The 12,640-nt window shown below is 37.9% G+C and overlaps 2 protein-coding genes across 3 annotated transcripts in view; one reads left to right on the top strand and one right to left on the bottom strand.

The window, feature by feature from the left end:
- Positions 1-12,640, top strand: part of NEB (nebulin) — a 215,414-nt gene that overhangs the window by 191,949 nt on the left and 10,825 nt on the right. Inside the window, exons 134-139 of the mRNA XM_026453974.1 lie at positions 2,211-2,315; positions 3,255-3,359; positions 3,996-4,088; positions 4,711-4,803; positions 6,877-6,969; positions 7,432-7,524. Coding sequence (XP_026309759.1) covers positions 2,211-2,315; positions 3,255-3,359; positions 3,996-4,088; positions 4,711-4,803; positions 6,877-6,969; positions 7,432-7,524 — 582 coding nt within the window. The remainder of the gene's footprint in view (positions 1-2,210; positions 2,316-3,254; positions 3,360-3,995; positions 4,089-4,710; positions 4,804-6,876; positions 6,970-7,431; positions 7,525-12,640) is intronic.
- RIF1 (replication timing regulatory factor 1) overlaps positions 3,218-12,640 on the bottom strand; it is a 93,403-nt gene continuing 83,980 nt past the window's right edge. For both annotated transcript variants that reach the window (XR_002732651.3, XR_002732652.3), the window contains one exon: positions 3,218-4,044. The gene's annotated coding sequence lies outside the window, so the exon portion shown is untranslated. The remainder of the gene's footprint in view (positions 4,045-12,640) is intronic.

The raw sequence follows: 12,640 nt of genomic DNA, 5'->3' as shown, positions 1-12,640 counted from the left end.
TTGGCCGGGCTCGGTGGCTCACGCCTGTAATCCCAGCACTTTGGGAGGCGGAGGCGGGCGGATCACGAGGTCAGGAGATTGAGACCATTCTGGCTAACACCGTGAAACCCCGTCTCTACTAAAAACACAAAACAATTAGCCAGTCGTGATGGCGGGCGCCTGTAGTCCCAGCTACTCGGGAGGCTGAGGCAGGAGAATGGCGTGAACCCGGGAGGCAGAGCTTGCAGTGAGCCGAGATTGCGCCGCCGCACTCCAGCCTGGGCGACTGAGCAAGACTCCCTCTCAAAAAAAAAGAAAAAAAAAAAAGTTAATCACTTATGTCTTTAGATGAATGAACACTTACACATAGACATATAGCTTAAAAGGTATATAAGCTCTGAAAAACTTTGTAATTTTGAGTTTGGCGATAATTTCCAGGACTTCCCCCAGTAACCAGTTACAAAAATAAAAACTCTTGGCCGGGCACAGTGGCTCTTGCCTGTAATCCCAGGACTTTGTGAGACCAAGCAGGGTGGATCATGAGGTTAGGAGATTGAGACCATCCTGACCAACATGGTGAAACCCCATCTCTACTAAAAATACAAAAAGTAGCTGGGTGTGGTCATGCACACCTGTAATCCCAGCTACTCAGAAGGCTGAGGCAGGAGAATTGCTTGAACCAGGGAGTCAGAGGTTGCAGTGAGCCAAGATTGCACCACTGCACTCCAGCCTGGAGACACAGCAGAACTCCGTCTCAAAACAAAAAACAAAAAGCCTCTTTTCCTCCCCAGTTCATCTGCATTTCATTATTAGGCCATGAGAAATAGCAGCCCAACCCTCAATTTGGTCTGGGAACACCAGGGAGTCCAAGTTCCATGTTCAAATGTGATTACCCCTCTAAAGGATTAGCACCAGCTCTGCAAACCAGTTGAGGTAGCTTTTGCTTAATCTTGGAAAAAATAAAAGAAAAACAATAAAAGTAAAAATAAAATAAAAGGAGGATTGTTTCTATTCTTTTCCCAGGACAATGAGAACTGTTTTCTTTACACCTACATAGCTAAAGAGTCATCTAGGTGACTTTTTCATGAACAAAACATTTGTTCCTGGTGAACTACCTCTTCTTCCAAAAAATCTTGTCTTTAATTCGCTTCCATTTAGATGAATAAAATCTAGGCCTACATCTCTCATTAGCTGAAACTGTTTGTTTGTTGTCTCTGGCAAGATTACAAATTTCAGTACTTATAAATGTAATTCCTATATTAACAACATAAATAGAGACAGAATAGTTTTATCCCCATTATGATAGTGGCTAGTCTCTTTCCTCAGCGCTCAGCCCTACAAACCAAAAATTTCCTGAAAAGTGGGAAAAACTGGAGCTAAGTTAAGCTAGAGAGAGAAGTGAAAGGACATAGCGACAAGTGATGAAAGAAAAATAAGGCCCTAAAGGCAAAGTGTAAGTGTTCTGCTGCAGAGAATAAAGACGATCAGTTTGGTGGTGGGACTGACTGCCCACTGCTATCTGGAAGAGCAGTCTCTATGGATACGTCTCTCCAGTCAAAGGCTGGGGCAGGACAGGGGAGCCCAAAGAATAGTGATGTCTGACTCAGAGTAGTCCTTGGCCAGTCAGCTGGCCTTAGTGGTGCTCCAGGTGTGTCTGTTTGGTAGAGCTGCCAGTCCTGTCAGGCTGCTTTCTGCAGCATCAAGAGCCATATTCTGGAAATGCCTCTGGGCGCCTGCCCGCCCAGTCCTGCAGCTGGGAGCCCTGACCACACCTACTCATGGCTCAATGAACATCTTGTCACCAGCTAAGGCTTTCTAAAGGTCATGTCTTTGACTCTTAACCCTCTAGCTTTTCTCCACCAGCTTGTTGAGCAGTCTGGCTACATAGCTTCATCCAGCCCAGCGAGGACTACTGCCACTGGAGGCATCCCCATCTCCCTCTCTGGGCACTGCTGGCTATGACTTTCCTGTGGACCAGCTAGCAAGGTTCCCCCTCTGCCAGCTTTGCCATGACAATAGGTCCTACTGAATGTGTGGGCTGTTTTCCTGGAAGGGAAAAGTATGGTGCTCTTTGACTCAAGGGTTCTTCCTTGCAATGCCCTAACATCCTTGGACAGTTAAGAAAATACAAAGGACTTTCCCTCTGCTGAGCCTGGAAGGGCTATTTTAGGTCCCACTGGCCTATATCCCTGTGGTGTTTACCTTCCTTATTTCTTGGAATCTATTTCCAGAAAAAATACAAGGAAGATGCTGAGAAGTCCATGTCATATTATGAGATTGTTTTGGACACCCCAGAGATGCAGAGAGTCCGGGAGAACCAAAAGAACTTCAGCCTTGTAAGTTTTTATTAAATGTAAGGCACAGCCCACAGGCACCTAGGGGTGCTGAGGAAGATGCCTCTGGATATCCCAGGCCTGCAGTGGGGCTGTTGTGCAGCCCTCTACAACTCCCATCCTGCCCCAGGAAGTGTGCGCTCAATTCATCTCTGGGCTCACCTTACATCTTAATCCCAAATCACAGCATGAAAGACTCATCTCTTACTTCGTTGGTGGTGTAGGGGAGAAAATATAGTATCTTTTCCTCACCCATGGCAAGGTTCATGGCTAAAACTCTTGTAACAAAAGACAGATAAACAAGAGACACATATACAATTTATTTAATAAAAGCTTCAGAAATGACGACCCAAAGAGGTATGATCCAATGGTAATAAACAGGTGATTGAGCAAGTCCCGTTTATTCAGATTCTCCTAGTATCTCTGTGTCTTTGGCTCCTTTCCTCTGGGTCTAGGGAGGACCCTTCTGGAAGGAGGGGCTTATTGCCTGCTTTAGACGAAGATCAGATAATTATTATCTGCTTTAGGAAAAAACAGAGAAGGCCAGAAAAACCCTCCTGCTTCTGCTGTTTTTTCAAATGTCAAGGTGCCATATTTTGGGATAGTGTATCCTAAACCCTGTCAGTGGCTTCCTTTACTGAATGTGAACTATCACGCTTTCCATTAGTGGTGACATCTATTTTTTTCAAAGTTAAATCTAAGCAAGAGATACTTAAACAAAAACAAACAAACCCCTAGCTTTATATGATTTTTAAAATTAGTTTCTCCACAAAATTCTTATTGAATAATTTCCCTTGGGCTACCAGACCATAATTATTGTGGCACAGACTTTTTTTTTTTTTAAAAGATACAGGATTTTAATTTCCTTTACATAATATAGGACAAATAAAGAAAATAAAGCAATGTTGAAATCTTAACAAGATGTTTACTCTTTCTTCATAGCTCCAATACCAGTGTGACCTTAAAAACAGTAAAGGAAAAATTACAGTTGTTCAAGACACGCCAGAAATACTCCGTGTAAAAGAAAATCAAAAGAATTTCAGCTCGGTATATTTACTATTTATTTTGCATTTAATGCTAACCTGGTCATTTCACTCTCCTCTTTAAAAATACACTAGCCTTATATTGATAGACAATTAACATCTAACCTCCTCAGTAATACTAGCAGTGATTTGCTAAAATCCCCCATACTTTGCTCCAAAATCCTCTCTCCAGAGATCATTTGAAATAACTTTGTATCTGCTAACAAAGTAACTTTTATTTTTAAATTTTTAAATCCCAGAGCAGTCACATGTGTTGTCTTGCTTCAAGAAGATGGATTTCTTTTTGACATTGTGATTTCTTTTGTTATCTCTCCCCCAAATAACTGATTGACTTTGCATTTCTTTAATGGGTTTTGTGTTACATATGGGAGGGTTTTGTTGTTAATCAACATTTCCTGGCTCTTCTCATCCTGTGTTAGTATGGTACCACAATCTTAGAAGAAATCTTAAGATCTGGAAAGTGATCCATGTTGTATATCTGGTCTGAGTCACTGATACTGACATGGAAATGTCAGGCGTGATGCTCTGGCACTTGCCTGGGAACATCGTTTTCACAGAAGCCATGTGTCCTAGTCTTTCTCCAGGAACTGCTGGGTTTTCCTTTCTTCTGTGTAACACTGTCCTGATTCTCAATGCCCAGGTTTTATATAAAGAGGATGTCTCACCAGGAACGGCTATCGGAAAGACACCTGAGATGATGAGAGTGAAACAAACACAGGACCACATTAGCTCGGTAAATACACAGAGGATGCATTTGTAATATATTCTGCCTCCCTTTGATAATTTACAATGACCCACGAGTTGCACTCAAAGCCTTTGTCACCAGAAACAGCTTATATTGCTAAAATAGGTGCCTGTGTACCACCACCACACAGTATACACCAGTGGCTAGAGTCATCTCATACTCAGTGCAGTGCCTTGGCGGTTTTCATGAGGGAGAGATTACATCTGAAAAACGGAGAGGCTTGTGAGAAGGTAGAATCCGGTACAGCCAAAGAACCAACCTTCCTGGATATATGTATGTGAATCTGTTTGTCCTAGTTAAATGACCTGTTGGCCATAAAGACATCGGGATATACGTGAAACGGCTGTAGTCTAAATAGGGTTCCCCACCCCTGCCCCAAAGAGATAAGAGAGAGACAAAGTGTCCCTGTCCTCAGAATTGTTCTCCTCTTACCCAATATCAGGATGAGTTACCCAATACCAGAATGAGGTCCAATTCACACTAAGTATAAAGCTTGCGTTATTTACACTGTTGATTTTTTTAAATTTGGGGGTTACAAAAAACACGTACATGTCGGGAAGAATAACTGTCCAGCATGTAATAATACCTTTCCCCATTTTTAAATCTGCAGGTGAAGTATAAGGAAGCAATAGGACAAGGAACTCCAATCCCTGACCTGCCTGAAGTGAAACGTGTGAAGGAGACACAGAAGCACATTAGCTCGGTAGTGGCCATACTCTCAGATTGCATTTGTGTGACTGGCTATCTCCCAATTGCTATCCTGGTGCTCTCTCATCCTTCTGCTTCCTATTAAGAGCCTCCATGCCTTGGGGATGTTGTGAATTCTCCCTTAGTCTTGATGGGGTCACTACAGGTTGCAAAAGTAGTTAAGAAACCTCTCTTCTCATCATCAAGGAGTAGAAGGGACTTGGCTTTCTTTTCCTACCTGTCACTGACTTGAAGCTCATGGACTTGGCTTCTTAATTATCATGCCATTCGTTTCCAAAGTAAAAGGTTTTGATGGTAGTAATAAGGTTATTGGGATGATCTCAAGTAATTTAACTAAAAGCATATACGTATAAACACAGAAGTAGTATAACATACTTTGGTTTTGTGTGTGTGTGTGTGTGTGTATATATATATATATATATATATATATAAAATGTGTGTGTGTTATGTGTGACACATCATACGAATGATAGGATTCCCAGTGTCCAAAAAGACCCTGGGTAGACATGTCTTCACATGAAGACTTCACAGAAGTCTCTTCTCCCCTCCCTTTCAAGATTTCTTGTCCTGTATTCTTTGCTCTCTCCATCTTGTAAATGCAGTGGTGCCAGGCTGTGATGGACCTACAATGGCATATTATACATTAAGCCTGTTCTCTCATGGGAATTTCAGGCACCTGTGCAGTTTATTGCGGGGCGGGTGTCCCCGACACCTGAAATATCAGGTTAGCACATTTGTCCTGACCTTTTGTCAAGCAAGCCCTGGCTCTGCACCCCACCCCTTTTCCCATCCCTAGGCAGATTCTAGGCAGGTGTTGGCTACTAGCAAGAGACTGTGAAGTTTGGGAAATAGTTTATGGCCAATAAAAGGTGAGGACCTTGGTCTTGGGACTCCCCTAGTCAATGGAGGACTGAGCTCTCATTTGATTTTCTTTAAAAGATACTTGATATTTCTCTTGCAGGTTGTTCATATTATTTAGATCTCATTCCCTTCTCACTCCCTGTTTATACTCTGGCTTCCTTGTGGTACAAATTTCATTTAGAGTTTTGTGTCCTCTAATATGGGTTGAGAAAGCTAGCCCAGGCTCCTTTGTCACTTTGCATTACAACTTCTTGGTTTTCTTTAATTTTGCTTTGCGCTGTTGTCGGTGATCAATTCTGCTGCTTTGTGGGGTGAAGAGTAAAGAAATGCAACTTTGTTACCAAGAAGGTAGATGTTCAAAGGTTCCTAGAAGTTTCCTTGCAAAACAAAGCTATCATGCCTAGCTTGTCACTGATTTTAAGAATTAAAATCTGGGTATGTTGCTCCCCACCCCATGCACTAATACACCAGGGAATCCATCCATTTAAAAGAACCCATTCAGTCCTTTAGGCTGAAAACTTAATGTTAAGAGTTAAGGAGGCTCAGAAAGTGGAGGTTCCTTAATGTTTTCATTAAAATGCGTAGTCCTTCGATACTACTACTAAAAAATATGGACTTCTCCCAATTCAGAAAACACTAGTTTACTTGATCCAGCAATTAGCAGTAAAAATTTCAAGTACAGATGCTCTTCCTGAAAAATAAACCGATTAAACCATCTCATATCCAGGGACTAGGCTCCTACAGATTAGGAGCCAGCGAGGAACATTCATTTGGAGATATAAAACAGAATTCTCAATAAGCCTGAAGGAATAGAGTATCCTGTGGTAAGAAAAGTTTACACCAAGCAATCTATTCATTAAGTACAAGTCTACTGCAGGCCTACTATATTTAAGGCATCAATGCTAGATGCAACAAAATGGTTGATTTTTCTCATTGATAAATTTATTATTATTTAATGCATTTTAGGCATGCATTAAGTGGTTATAGAAAATGCGTAATTTAGTGCCCAGTTTTCAAGGTAGTAAAATTTTTTACTACTTTGGAAAAGACAACATAAATATTTATGGAATTTTTTCCCCCTGTTCCTTGAATGTTTTTGCGAGCTAGATTGTTTTTATGAGTTTCCCCCAAATAGCTCACATGTAGCTGCTATCTAAAGGATTTACGGTCATTTTACCTTTCCGGGTATTCTAATTATTTTCTACAGGTTATGTACAAAGAAAACTTGGGAACAGGCATTCCAACCACTGTGACTCCAGAGATTGAGAGAGTCAAACGCAATCAAGAGAACTTTAGCTCGGTATTTACAAATATATAAGACACTATTTCCCACAAAAAATTTACCACAATAACCATCTTTTTTAAAGAAAGTAACATCTTAACAATTCTGTGTGTGTCTGTGTGTGCTGTGTATTATTACCTGACCAAAGCCATGTTAATACAAAATGACTCACATTTCCGATTATACTTTTAACATTTTCAGTGACTTGACTAGATTTGAAATACTGTAAGTACAATTAACAAGATTTCTCAGCGTTATACTTAAATCCTGTAACTTAATGCTTTCCATTGTACTTTTTCATTTCCACAATTAGCACTGTAGAGTTCACCATTAAAACTGTGAAAAAAGTAAAAACATTATCCTTACTAAATATTACTTACTAAAAAATTGTCTCCTCACATATAACCCCTTCCCCCACTTCCTCCCTTCCTTACTCTACTTGTTTTAAATGTCCTCTGGGTACTTTCTTGTATCTCACAGGTTTTGTACAAAGAAAATTTGGGGAAAGGAATCCCAACAGCTATCACTCCAGAGATGGAGAGAGTCAAACGCAATCAAGAGAACTTTAGCTCGGTATTTCTTAGGGGGCCAAAACAAAACAAACAAACAAACAAAATCCCATAATTTTATTTAAAATAATAACACCTTACAAATGTAAAATTACTAAATTCATATAATGAAAATAATAATACCAAATATTACCTCAGTTTTCAACCTGAATCTAATTTAGTATTTAGTTCTGGTGTGAAACTTTAACTGTGTTTTCTCTAAAACATAGATATTTATCACTTTCTTTAAAAACCTGTAATACTCTGTTTGCTTCCCCCATTCCTCCTTTAATAACAGTAGGTGTTTCTAACTGGTGTGACACAAGTCAAAAGTAAAATCTAACACCCTTTCAAAAGGACAATGTAAATTAGAATTTTATTTGTATTTATTGTGGCTGTTTGATGTATTCTTTGTTTTTGCAGCTTTTCCTTTTTTAAGTTTTTTTTTCGATGTTTAGATGTTTATTTATTTTCCATAAGTTTTGGGGGTATGGGTGGTGTTTGGTTACATAAGTTCTTTAGTGGTGATTTGTGAGATTTTGGTGCACCATATCTGTAGTCTTTAATCCCTTGCCCCCTCCCACTCTTTCCTGTAAGTCCCCAAAGTCCATTGTATCATTCTTAGGCCTTTGCATCCTCATAGCTTAGCTCCCACATATCAGTGAGAATATATATTGTTTGGTTTTCCATTCCTGAGTTACTTCACTTACAATAGTCTCTAATCTCATTGGAGGTCACTGTGTTTGCAGTTTTTCTTAAAAGAATGTCATTCTTAAATATTTTCATTCAAAGACAACACAGCAATTCACAGTAAATATAACTTACTTGTCTTGGCTATTTTTTGTACGCTATGTAAGATACAAATAATTTTTTCCTTTGGAACACTTTCAGTGTCATTGAAAGCTAATATTATTTAGCTTTCAACATTTATTCTTTATTTTGTTCCCCCAAACCTACTTCTCTCTTTTTCTCTCTCTTCTTTCTTTGGTTCCCTAATTTAATGTTACCAACAACTTATGGATATTAATTTCAATTAGTTTGAACGATATTTGATACTCCTGTCTTTGAGAGAAGGCCTACATAAGTCAAGCCACTCCTGCCAGCAGCCTAGCAGCTGTGTTTTTAACTGAAGTCTTTTAGAGACAGACATCCTGTGTGTGACTGAATGTCCAAAGGGGATCTATAGTTACTCTATTTTTAAAAATTATTGAGGTACTTCATCATAAAAACAACAATAAAAATACTTTTAGGCTGTTTTTTTTAGGTTAAGTCTACCTAAAAGATGGGTCCAGGTTGATTTGTTTGTTGGTTTTGTGCACACAGATATTATACAAAGAGAACTTGAGCAAGGGGACTCCCCTACCTGTCACTCCTGAGATGGAGCGAGTCAAACTCAATCAAGAAAACTTTAGCTCGGTATTTGGGAGAAAGCTCTTTAACTCCTTATTAAAAAATAATAATTTCTATAAAACAGAACATCTCACTGTTCATCCCTTTATAATAATCAGTTTAACAAAATCTTTTTTTATAAATCACATCAACTGAATCCTTCTGTTTTCCAGATCTCCTACTCACCATTTGATTCTAACATTTTATACTTTCTGTAATAGTCCCTTAAAACTTTTTCTTTCCTTCTCTTTTCACCTTTATGTTATTGTTGGGACTGTTGAAGTTAATTGATTTCTAGAAAAGAAAAACCAAACACTAAAGCTCTTATTTACTTGGAACTCTCTTTATCTGATGTTTCTGGGTTAGAAATGCAAGAAAAGATACTGGACTTGAAGCCACATGTAGAAATGGTGGCTCTTCCGTGGCAACAGGGATCTTCTTAACATAGACCCTATTCAGATAAACAGTAGCACCAAAAAAGAAAATTGCTCCATATTGAAACCAAAAGAAATCTTATTTTGGGCCAGGTGCGGTGGCTCACATCTGTCATCTCAGCACTTTGGGAGGCTGAGGCAGGTAGATCGCTTGAGCCCAGGAGGTCAAGACCAGCCTAGGGAACATGGTGAAATTCCATCTCTGCTAAAAATAGAAAAAATTAGCCAAGCATGGTGGCACGTGCCTGTAGTCCCAGCTACTTGGGAGGCTGAGGTGGGAGGATTGTCTGAGCCCTGGGAAGTCAAGGTTGCAGTGAGCTATGATTGGGCCACTGTACTCCAGCCTAGGCAACAGGAGTGAGACCCTGTCTCAAAAAACAAACAAACAAAAAAAGAGAAATCTTATTTTGATACTTATGTAAGACAAGCCATTTCATGAATAGAAATCCAGGCCTTCTGATTTTTTTTTAAATATACAAATCAGATCATGAGCTTACATTTAATGTTATTTTCTCTTTTATTAATATTGTTGCTGAAAAGCTCTAACACACAAATTGTTATTTGTGTATTATATAATACACAACTCTGAAACTTCTATATCAAGACTTTAGGTTCACTTATACATGTGATGGAGAATCAAATGTCATTAGGAAAATTTAGATGGATTTTTTTTCTGGGGAGCTGGAATTAACCCAAAATATTTTTAATTGTCAGTTTTAATATATTCTAAAAGTTTGACCCTTTGACATAATTAGATCAGTAACTTTCTTTGGTCCCACTGTCTTTTTGTTCTGTTTTGTTTTTAATTACTATTCACTAACAATACTTCAATTTAGTTAAATTTTCCATGTTAAGTTAATATGTCTTTTGGAATGTTATATTCATTGTTTTCCCTGTGGGCTATTATTATTATTATTATTATTATTCCTTTTATTGAAAGGCTTGCAACAATTTTCAAAATTATTTTCTAATTATTTTCTTCTATACTAGAGTAAGTATATTATTGTTTGTATCTATTTGAAACCTTAATGATCCTGATGATCCTGTACTTTTTTTAAAGTAACCATTTGTGTTAATTTTTACACAGATTGTATTTAGGCAAAATTGCCCAGTGGTGCATAAGCCTATTAGATACTGTGAAAAATAGACAATGCCATATATTGACTTTTAGACTTGACCATCTCTACAACTTGAATGTAATGACAAAGATCAAATTGTCATATTGCATAGATTTGGCCTGTTAAGTATTTGTTAGAGCGTACGACAAACACTTTTTGTAGAGAAAATAAATACTTGCTAATCTAACTTAAACAATTTTTCTATTGTACACTGAGTATTTTAGTGGTCTTAGAAAGTTGTTTGTATTTTTTTTCTTAATTCCTGGCACAGGAAATATTTATATTCAAGTTGCAAAAAAAGATGAATATCAAATACACTGATATTTCACTAAGGAAATACAAAACATGTTCTCACCCAGATCTGTGCCTGAACAGAGAGGCTGACTTGTTGAATTTGTCTTTTCTGTCTATGACCGTCTATAGTTTTATACTAGGTTCCCCACAAGGTAGAGGAAAGGGCTGTTTTCACTGCTCTTGTTTTTTCTTGATGCTTTCTTGTGTCATACAGGTGTTGTATAAAGAAAACGTTGGAAAAGGGATTCCAATCCCCATCACTCCAGAGATGGAGAGAGTCAAACACAATCAAGAAAACTTTAGTTCGGTATTTAAAAATAAAAAATCCCTTTAACTATTTAAAAAAAGTTTTAAAAAGATTAATGGCTAGATTTTAAAAATCTAATCAACTCATCCCAATAAAAAATTTGACCCCTCTTTTTCCCAACTTAATGCTGCAATTTCCTGTGAATCAGTTTTCCCCATTTTGGCAAAACATTAATATAATCATTTAACTTAATTAAAAAAAAGTGTTCAGTATTATATTCCTGCTTTTACAAATGTAACATTCTCAGTGTCTAAGCATCCACATTTATACCGCTTTAGCAAATTTGATCTGAACCTAAAGCTTAAACAAATGTATTTTGCAAAGATCCGACTATTAGCCTCATTTCTTATTCTAACCTTTTCTATCTCTACTGTTATTTGTACAGACATTTTGAAGTTTCTTTTTAGCACCTTATCATTGCTCTCCATTTGCCTTAAACATCGTTGTTCTCAATATGTTCACCCAAACTAAAAATTACTTTGACTTCTTTTGAAAGTGAACAAAAGAAGAGTTGTGTGGATGTGTCTCCATATATACAATGTTTGTAAAACCCAAATATCCTTATGTGACTTATTAATAGCATTTTCAAATCAAAAATAACTTCCTTGGTTTTATTTCCGTCTCTTGCTTGTTTCTATTTTTTTTCCTCCTTTGTAACAAGCTGGGAAAGACTAATTGCTCTCTTTCATGGTTGCTCAGTGCTGCAGAGATTAGTTCAAACAATGAAAATAACAAACTTTCTTTTCATATTTCTTAGTGTTTGCTTTTTCCTGCATTCCTTTACTTTTGAAGATGTATTTAGGCTCAAACAATTTGACTCTAAAATCTTCTGGTATTTATCTTCCTCTAACTCACTCTCTTCCTCCCTCCCTTCCCACTCCTAACTGCTCCAAAGCAGGGAGAAACGGACTGATTGCTCTTTTTGTTCTGGATGCTTTCTCATCATACAGGTGCTATACAAAGAAAACCTGGGGACAGGAATTCCAATCCCCATCACTCCTGAGATGCAGAGAGTCAAACACAATCAAGAAAATCTTAGCTCGGTATTTTGGAAAGAAAGGGGAAAAAATGCCACTTAACTTCAGAATTAAATTGATCTTTATGTTTATTTTTGTTGTTTTAAACCCAATTTCCCTTCCTTTGCTTCTAATATATCTTATATTACAAAAGGATATACTTTCCCATTTCTATAATACAGTTAATGTCAATTTTTTACTTCATCTGATATTTACAAACATGTTTTAAAAATAATGAATGTTTCCGTTTGTGTGGATAACAACACCGAGTTCTAACGGTCTCAAATCCTCATGTGATTGTTTAGGAGGCACCGTACTCACAAAAACAAAAAAAAAATTAACATGGATAACTCTGACAGCCTTTTCCCAGCAGCTGAGGTCCCTGCTTCTCTAGAGGATGCAGATTCCCCATCTCAACAACGGCTTCCACTAAAGTAGTCGGTAGCATTTTGTCAGCATATAACTTCTGGTTCCTTGGATGACTCTTTTTTCCTTACCCTTAAAACGTCCCAAGAAATGAAATGTTACCCATGGTGGTTTTTCTGGATGCTTTCTCATCGCACAGGTGTTATACAAAGAAAAC

The sequence above is a fragment of the Piliocolobus tephrosceles genome, chromosome 11 (assembly GCF_002776525.5).
Source record: "Piliocolobus tephrosceles isolate RC106 chromosome 11, ASM277652v3, whole genome shotgun sequence".
Taxonomy (NCBI): domain Eukaryota; kingdom Metazoa; phylum Chordata; class Mammalia; order Primates; family Cercopithecidae; genus Piliocolobus; species Piliocolobus tephrosceles.
This window is presented reverse-complemented; position numbering and strand designations above follow the sequence as displayed.